Source organism: Xenopus laevis, chromosome 1L, assembly GCF_017654675.1.
Source record: "Xenopus laevis strain J_2021 chromosome 1L, Xenopus_laevis_v10.1, whole genome shotgun sequence".
NCBI classification, from domain to species: domain Eukaryota; kingdom Metazoa; phylum Chordata; class Amphibia; order Anura; family Pipidae; genus Xenopus; species Xenopus laevis.
In genome coordinates, this window is record NC_054371.1 from 53,883,723 (window position 1) to 53,893,602 (window position 9,880).

Sequence of the window (9,880 nt, forward strand, 5' to 3'; positions counted from 1 at the left end):
CCCCAAAGGAAAAAGTTGTTACTATAACAATTGCAACATTCTGTCTTGGAACTAAAAAGTCTTCGGTATAAAGAAAGCAAATTGACAACTTTCTAAAGAACCACCCTCGTACCGTGTTGTAGAGACAACTAAGAGACTATACTAAGCTCTATAGTTAGTATAGGTATGAGTATATAGAATTTAATTAAAAGTAGGGAGGGGTGTGTGTATGGATGCTGGGTTTTCATTTGGAGGGGTTGAACTTGATGTCTTTTTTCAACCCAATTTAACTACTGTATGTAACAAGAGGTCTCCCAAGAACTCAGCAGATTTTGAAGCAAGCCTCTCATTATTCTTTGTATCTGGCTGAATGACAATATTAATCTTGCACCATCCTGAGCCCTATTATGCTACAGAGTGCAGGGTTGGAAATGTTTACCTAAAGGTAAAATGGAAAGGAAAACATATTTTAGAATGTTCTGAATTAAGTAGTTTAAATGTACAGTATGGTTTTCTTTCTAGCATTTAAACCCCCATTTATTTCTGTTGCAAAATTCAAAGACTAGAAGACTCATTCAAATTAAGGTCATTTTTTAAATGAAGGTCATTTTTATTTGCATTAATGAGCAGATGAGTGGCATTGCTAATGAGAATTTCAGAAAGACATGGAACCCTTGGCTCTCACACTTAACAGCAATCATTTTCTTTATAATAATGTTATACTTGAGCCTGTGCATGATGAAAATGATTTATAACAGTTAACTGATAGCTCCAATAATTATTTAGGATATATATTCTGTTTAATTGATTTTTACAATACAATTGAAACATTTTTGTATATTTTATTTATTTGATTATGTGCTTATAGAATACAAATCAGGGGACATTTATTCATAAAGTTGGGTAAAATGATTTGCACCCAAGATCAATTGGAAACGGCCCATTTAAAAAGTTTGGTTGTTTTTACACACGCTTTGTGGCACAGTAGGAACAGTATCCCATCCCTAATCATTTACTTGTATATTTACATGTATGTGTATATAACAGCCAAATTATTCTACCAACAGAAATGAGCTTCAGTGGTCATGTTAAGTGTGTGTGTGTGTGTATATATATATATATTTATATATATATATATATATAGATATAGATATAGATATATAGATATATATATATACACCATTGAATGTGGCAACCACATCCATGTCTCATTTATTTTTTTGGCAGATCCCCCTTGTCAGACAGAGTTAGGTAACGTTCAGAAACAACAAGGAGGAAAGAAGCTCTTAGGTAAGTGAAGAAGATATTTTTTGGTGTTTTGTGTGCAACATTGGTTTATATTTTGTTTCTCAAAGGGCCAATATACAATTGTAGGCAGCATGATTATTTCATCCATATTTAATCTATTTTTGCAAATGGGTATTGATTTGCCCTTAATACCTGCATCTCTTTCCCCCAGTAATCAGGAAAGTTTGTTTGCATGTAGATCAGTGCTCTCCAACGTCTGTGATACCCGAGGCTGGAATTTTTCAGGTCTACGTGGTGGAGGGTCGATAATGGAAACCAGTGTTTACCACTCCCCCTTTTAAACCACACCCACTTTAAATCACACACATGTTATATAAAATGAATGTTAAGATCATAGCCACATTAATGGTGGTAGCACAAATGAGTTGGTGCTCACTGGGATATCACTCTTCAGTCATATGTGAAAAAAGTTTGCCTCCTCCTCCCCTGTGGATATCACAGCAACCCCCAGCACCTTGGGGACCCCCTAACAAATATTTCTAAATTCTAACAATCCCCACCAGGTTCACCCCCTACAGGCAAAGCATAGAATACACAGGCAGCACAGGGAAGGCAGAGGATGGCACACACTTACAGAGTAGGGCAGGCAGAGTATGAGACACACAGGTAGGTTAACACTCTAAGATGAGCAGTATATAATGTACTATGTAACACAATGCCAGTGCTACAGACTGTAGGAGTTGTGAACAATGTGGGCACTGACACTGTTCACATCTGAGGTGTGAACAATACAGAATCTTAAAGGTGTAAACAATAGATGGGATTACAAATGTGAACAATACAAAGCTTTTACAGCATGAAACAGCAAAAGTCATAAATATGTATTCGAGTACAGACATATTTGTTCATTAAAACATTAAACACAGGTGTATACTGACACTTTGAATCTTTTGAATTAATGTAAACATGCCATCACAACCATGTGAATCAAAACGGCTATATGAACCAAAGTGCTTTTCACCATGAACCCAGTTTTGTCCCAAACATGCCCTATTCCACCTAGAGCACACCCCTTGCTTTGCTTCTGCTAGTGGCATATATATACGGTGATTCCTGAATAATTCTGGAAAGTTGTCAAGTATATAATCATTTCATGAAGAAGGATATCTTCCTACACTACTGTGTATTCCCTTACTTGTATTCATTTCCTTGTTGTACCTGCTTTTCTTCATGAGGCATAAGATGCATCACACTCTAAAGCCATGTACATTGTATCTGTGTATCTGTGTATTGAATCTGGCACACATTTTTGACAATTTGTGTATTTGTAATATGTTTGCAGCATCTTTTGTTTTTATTTCTTTGTGGACTTTTTAAATTCCGTATGAGTAAATGCTTACTAAAACGTAAGTATTTATAAATGAGCTTGCCACCTAAAGTGTTTATGACCGTTTGCAATGAGTATCTCATGAGCAATGTGTAAAAAAAATGTGTTATTAATGTACAGTATCAAATGTAATTCATGCTTTCCTTTCATTGAGGAATTCCTGCAGCAGTCATTTTTTGTGCATATTTATTTTTGCAGGTTATTACATACCAGCATGTGATGAAGATGGGTACTACAAACCAGCTCAGTGCCATGGAAGTATTGGCCAGTGCTGGTGTGTTGACAGATACGGCAATGAAGTTTCAGGATCCCGGAAAATTGGCCCTGCAGAATGTGGTAAATCAGATATCTGTATATTTATTAGCTTCTTCTACTGTTCTCTTTAGTTTTTTTGCTGAGGATTTTAGTGATGCACCATATCTGCCATTTTTAGATTTGCCTGAATATGCCCAAGATGAATTTTAAAATTTACGCTTTATAGACCTCGTTTACTAACAGTCAGCCAATTGGCTCTAGAGCAGAATGCTGGAAACACACTTCACATTGTGACATTCATTTTTTATTAGCCCACACCTCCAGTGGAGGAAATATTTTTATGATGAAAGGGGCCCTTTAAGGTGCATATTTTCTAACGGGTAAACGTTTCAGAGAAAATATATTCTAATATAAAGTACACCTCAATCGCAACTTATGGTGTGAATGTTACCTTAGGAAATCTTTACAATCTTAGAAAATTAAAAACACTCAAATCTTTATTGAAATCCGAGTTCACTATTCTAAAGAAAACGCAAACATGAATAAACTGGAGAATTTTATTTTATTGCTATTTATTAAAGAAAAACCCTTCAAAAAGTCAAAAAAACATGGCAAGTAAAAGCAAGAGAGGCTCAATAGAAATCAATGGGAAATTAAAAAAGTTCATTAAAAAAATTCAGTTTTTTAACCTCATTAAAAATCAATGGAACAATGCGATTCCCGCTGGCATGCATGAGAATATTCTGTCAGTTTTTTTCTTAAATAAGCAAGTGTGTAAAAAATATTTGCACGAGTTTTGTCTTCTTGACCTCAAAAATCAGTAAATAGCCCTCTTGTAAGTAGATGAAGGATCGGCCCTTATTTTGCTTCCATTTTCAACAAATATTTCAGCAGAATCGTAATTTTGTTTATTAACAGGAACTGATTCTGAAACATCCGGAGATTTTGGTAGTGGGGATTTTCCCGACTGGGCAGATGAAGAGGATGATGAAGATGAAATGATGAATGATGAGGATGAAATTGAAGATGATGATGAGGATGAAGGTGATGATGAGGATGAAGATGGATATATTTGACATTAAATAAGGCAGATTTATTCTATTTTTCATGTCAACGAAAAGACATCGCGTAGAAAATACCTTTGCTCACTTAACCACCAAGATGAAAAGAATTTGAAAACAACGTGTATATTTTGTATAATCATATCAAGTATTAAAGCTGGAGTCATAGACTTTTGTTTAACAGTCATTTATGTGCTTCTGAGCTTTTATATGCTTTTGACAGAGAGAAAACACATTTGAAGTATAACCTGAAGAAAACGTAACATTTGTACTCATATTTTGAGGACAAGAATATTTTTTGAGGAAGCAAAAGCGACGAAATCATACCAGTTATTTGTTTGCTGTAGTCTGAGTTGCCCAAATGCTAACAGTCAATGAGCCACCAGATCTGGATCTCCACTCCTTACTGCAGGACTCCATGTCACGTGGGATATATTGGGTTCCAGATATGCCTACTAATATGCAAGTGAAAAATTTTGAAAGTATTAAAATATTTTTTGGCTTTGTTAACATAGAATTCTCAACTGTAAACCCAACGCATACATATTTCCTCAGATTATGCAGAAATGTGTTTAGTTTTGTGGGAGAAGGAATATGGTTTTTGGTGTGGCAGTTTAATTCTAATGAGAGTTTTTGACCTGATAGTCAGCATTGGGTATTCGCCCAGTGGTATCCAACTGAACAACTATTAATTTAGGCTGCATTCATTGTTTTTGCATGCATTATAAGATACTCTGTGTACCATGGGTGTCTAAGCTCAGCCATCCAACTGTTGTAGAACTAAGAAAGCAAAAGCTGTTTAAAAAAATTGTAGTTCAACAGTATTTTGAAAGCTGCATGTTGGACCCACCTGGCATATTCATTATATATGAATAACTAACTGTATATGCTATACCTGGTAAGAAATTGTTCATAAAGGAAATCGCATTCAGTATTATAATATTACCCTAATATGTTTTGGAATATTTCATGTTTGATATAGTTCTTTTAATTAGCCGCTTAACGATACAGAGTGTCTTTCAATCCAGTTAAACCTATAAGCGATATATATATTTTTATATATCTTTAAGCTCCTTTAGTCACATAAGTGGAAGAAATAGTGAATAGATTTCAGAGTAATTACTACAACTATTATGTTTTCAGACTGAAAGGAAATCCTGTTAACTCGAGTAATAGTTCTTTATTGCTTCTATTTACCAAGCTCAGGAAAAGAGTGCCTTGCAGCCCATTAATATGTCTCACTTGGCACATATCTCCTTTAGATATTGTTGCAGGTTTATTAGTCATTAAGGTTTGTTCCCATCTACAGTATGCTCAGAAAGTAAGGCAGCTGAATGAAATGTTCTTCTGCAATACTAACCCTCCCATAATTGTACTCCAAAGGCTATTGAGTCTCTACATATTTTACTTTATTGTGCTTAGTACAGCAGGAACCTATGCTAGATATAGGATTTGTGTTTTTTCTGAAGAAGCGATGAGCAAATGTAAGGATTTTTGTTGCACTGCTATGCCTGATAATTTCTATTACTGATCTTTTCCTTGCTGACTATGTCCTCTTAGAGCCAGGTTGTCCTCCTTGACAACGACACATGGTCCTCTGCTGGATGGCTAAGGAGATACAGAAGGTTTTAACAACAGAGAGAGAGAATAGCAGGGTCTTGTAGAAATGTAGAAGATGCTAGTTACGTCTTTGACACTTTTATGGAAGCTAGAGAAAGCAATGAAACATTTGAAATTAATTTTTCCATTAAGCGCATTCATAGGGAAAATAAAAACAGGTTTTAGTGGCACTTTTTTAACCTATACCTTTTTAAATGTGTTAGAAAGAATTGCTTTCCTTGCTATAAAGTGGCTGTTTAAAATTTAATGAAAAAATAGACTAATAGCAATGAACTTTCCCTTTCGTAGGTGCCAATTTCAACAGGGTAGACCTCAAACAGGAACCTCAGAATACTTGGGCCGAACTGGTGAGTGGGTGGGTTTGGGGCAGATCGTAAACTAGGATACCAGGAATTCTTGACCTGCATGGGCATGAATATTCCTGTACTAAATGGTGGTAACATTTGCATCAGTGATGTTTTATTTTTGGTACAATTAAGTGCATTCTTTAACTCCACAAAACGACAGAAATGTAAACGGGAATTGAAGAGCTTTATTTTTGTCAAACAGCCTAGTATAGTGCTGCAGATGTTGTTTCTAAAGGGCAACCAAGATGAAGGGCTGGACCCCATATAAAAGCTATAGGGCAAGGGCTGGCCCATAGCCCACAAAATAGTTTTTATCACTAACTGGATAACCATGGTATATTCCAAAATCTTCCAAAAGATCAAAGTGGATTTTAGTATAATTAACCACGTTGAAGTGTATCCCAATACCTTTGTCTGTTGCTACAGTAGTTAAACAAACGCATTTATGGGGTGCCTAGTAAATAAGAGAGGCTACGCAAGCATTAGGATAGTTGTAACACAAGGTACTTTATCATAAATCAAAACTGCTGCCCCTTGTAACAGCCAGAGCAGAATTCTGCAAATTTGTTTAGCAAAGGGCAGTATTGGGTCTCTTGCATCAGGCAACAAAAAAGCTTAGAAGTACCATTACCTGCAATCACCCCAGCAGTTGTGAAAGCATGCATGTGACATTTAATTTAACAGCAAAAAACAAAGAACGGATTGCACACTCGATTTGAAAAAATCATAAACAAAATTTATTACAAAGAGAAAAGGTTACAAAAAATACCAAAATAAATGGTGAGGCCAAATCGTTTCGACCATAGTGGTCTTCCTCAGGGGCACAAATAAAAAGTAATTATTTTTTATTTGTGCCTAGGTCTTCAGCTGAGATTGAAAAAAAGTCTTAGCATGATGACGTTTATATAAGATAGAAAAAGGCTACTTTAGGTATGTACCTAATATATATGCCAGTTTTCTATTGAGCTGGGCAAGAATTATAAAGACCCGTCCTGCTTGTTACTTTTTTCATGAAGATGCCTAACTGAATAAGTGTTTTGAGAATTTCAGCAGATATTGTGTCCTATGAGTGGTGCTGAGCTGTTAGTTGCACATTCCTGGTATAAACTGATAATGTATTGATACTTTATAAGCGTAATTCATGGGATGGCCAACTGCATCCTGGTGACGTTTAAATACATCTCCTCTCAGCAGAGTTACAGATTTCCCCAGCTGGCTGCATTAATTCTAGATTAGATACTGCTGCGGGGATTGAGAAATGGGTCATTTTTCTTTTTTTCTTTTACGTAGCGTGAATTGGATTATGCTTATAATTCTTGTGTATGTTTGCATTTCTTTCTTAAGCTTAAAAACGCCTTATTCTGTATAATTATGTTGGCATGTTAATTCATTAAGTAGATCTTTCAAAACTCCACTACCTTCTTGTATATTGGCTTCAAGCCCACAATAAAATGGGAAAAGCAAGTAAAACTTTCCACAATTGTTTCCTTAATTTCAATGGTGGTGCCCCTGTAATTCATCCGTTTTGTGTTACTTTCTTTTAATTTGATTTGAAGAACATTATTGAATAAAATTACTGTTTATCTTATGAAAAACTGAGAAAAATGCATTTTCTTTTATACAGTTTATGTATAGTTTGCAAAATAAAGACTCTTGTAACGAATATGTGAGTATTTATTTTAGAACTATATGATTTTAGAGTGTGGATTTGGTAAAAAATCAATGTATGCAAGACAATCTCCCTACTGATTGGACACGTTAAGTATTTCTATATTAAATCATGACGGTGGAACTGCTTCAAATGGACTACAGGATCCCTATCTCTCTCTCTCTCTCTCTCTCTCTTTCTCTGAAGTACATGAATTTAATAGAAAAACGTTTAATATGTTTCTGTAGACTGAAGATTAACTTGTGCTTTCTTCATGTATGATAAACACTAGCCTGGTCTGGGGTAACAGATGTGTATAGAAAACGGATCCGCACACACACTGGTTAATGCAGTCGGGGAGTATCCCCTTTTATTCAGCCACCAAACATTCAACATTTCGGGGGGGGGGACACACATCTTCTGTGTTACACTAGTGTGCCAGGGTTGGGGTTTAGCTGGCCGGCTGTGACGGGTGGTAGAAGGTGCAAGGGAGTCAAGTGCTGTTGAAAGGGCATCGTTGTAGAGAGAAACTGCCATATTGGGACAGGAGAGAGTATTAATATGAGATATGGATTGTGCTTATACTGTTGATAATTGTTGTGGTTCAAAGGCATTAAGGTTTCTGTACGTGTGGGTAGAGAGAGATGGTTGTGAAGGTGCAGATGAAAGCAGTATCTGAAAGGAGAGTAGATGATGGTCAGACAGAGGGAAGGGTGAGTTAATTAAGTTGGATGGGCAGCATGAGTGGCAGAATATAAGGTCAAGAGCATGACCCTCGATGTGGGTAGGTGAGTCGGTCCACTGAGAGAGACCAAATGAAGCTGTTAGAGAGAGAAGTTTAGAGGTGGCAGCAGAAGCAGAGTTGTCAATGGGGATGTTGAAGTCCCCTAAAACGAGAGCAGGTGTCTTGCTGGAGAGAAAGTATGGAAGCCAGGCAGCAAAGTGATCCAAGAAGGTGGAGTAGGGACCAGGGGGGCGATATATGACAGCAACACGCAGAGAGATTGGAGAAAACGAACATATGCTGTGGATTTCAAAAGAAGTGAAGGAGAGAGAAGTCCGTGTAGTTCGATTTTGAAACCTACATTTGGGGGAGAGAAGAAATCCCACCCCACCGCCATGACGGCCACCCAGTCTAGGAGTGTAACTAAGTGAGGGCAGCAGGTGAAGCAGTGTCTGAGGGGGAGAGCCATGTTTCAGTGATTGCAAGAAGGTGAAGGGATTTAGCTATAAAGAGGTCATGGACTGCTGTTAGTTTATTGCAGATTGACCGTGCGTTCCAGAGGGCACATGAGAAAGGCAGGGACGGTGCTGGCTTTATGTGAATTAGTCAAATACAAGAGTCCTCTGCACTCAACCCATTATCAATATATTTAAGGCAGAGACATTTTGTGCATACTGCTACTGAAAAATGCCTTACCCTTTAAACAAAACAGGGATTGTTTGTCCATATATTGCAATATATTTAAGCTGGCCAACTATGTCAAAGTCATCCCATATCTGGCCAGTCCTATGCTCAATTTTCATCTGATTCATTAAGAATTCTATTGCTTCATTATACATTTTACAAAGGGACTAGGTTTTACCTGCAACTTACTAGCTGCTTTATAAAGCAAATTACTTGTGATTATACTGTATGACCCAATGTCCAGCTTTCCCACCTTGGTTCTTTATATTTCAGCCACATAAGGGCTTGTATTTGTTACTGCTGCAAACCAGATACAGGAGGTAAACTGCAGCATTTATTAAAGTGAAAATAGATGTTGCATTTGTGAGAAATGGGGCAGAACCGAGCAAGATCTTAGAATACACTTTTATTCTATAGAAACATGGGCATTTCTAGTGGCCCAATAGCAAGTGCCTATAGTTTCAACATGCAAGAGGAACCCTGTACTCATCGCCTAGTGTTAGGTCACATGTTCTTCACTTCTGGCATTGTGGGAGTTGCTAGATGTCTGTTCTTCACCAGATCCATTAGATAAAGTTGTACAAAGTCCATAATAGTCTCATTGGAGGTAAGGATTATGCTTGTCATTTCATGCATCTAGTTTATTAACTGTAAGGCTTACAACATAAGATGTAGGATTTTTCTCCAAAATCCACTACCTTGCCCTGTTGGCATCCTTTAAAGGGGACCTGTCACCCAAAAAAATTATTCAAAATAATATTTTATCACATTAGTCAAGCAAAATAAACTTTAATTACAGTATATAAATTATTTGAATTCCATCAGTCTGGGAACTCATAATTCTAGCAAGCAGACAGGAGCCATTTTGTGGACACTGTTATTAAGGTAAGCCTTGCATCATCTCAGAATCTTGTTTGGGCACCAGAA

At 36.8% G+C, this 9,880-nt stretch overlaps 1 protein-coding gene across 2 annotated transcripts in view; it reads left to right on the top strand.

Moving 5' to 3' along the window:
* LOC108704954 (testican-3) overlaps window positions 1-6,640 on the top strand; it is a 122,192-nt gene extending 115,552 nt beyond the window's left edge. For both annotated transcript variants that reach the window (XM_041589255.1, XM_041589258.1), the window contains 3 exons: window positions 1,207-1,269; window positions 2,813-2,950; window positions 3,788-6,640. In XM_041589255.1, the coding sequence (XP_041445189.1) occupies window positions 1,207-1,269; window positions 2,813-2,950; window positions 3,788-3,945 (359 nt within the window). In that variant the 3' untranslated portion in view covers window positions 3,946-6,640. The remainder of the gene's footprint in view (window positions 1-1,206; window positions 1,270-2,812; window positions 2,951-3,787) is intronic.
* The last annotated feature ends 3,240 nt before the right edge of the window (window positions 6,641-9,880 follow it).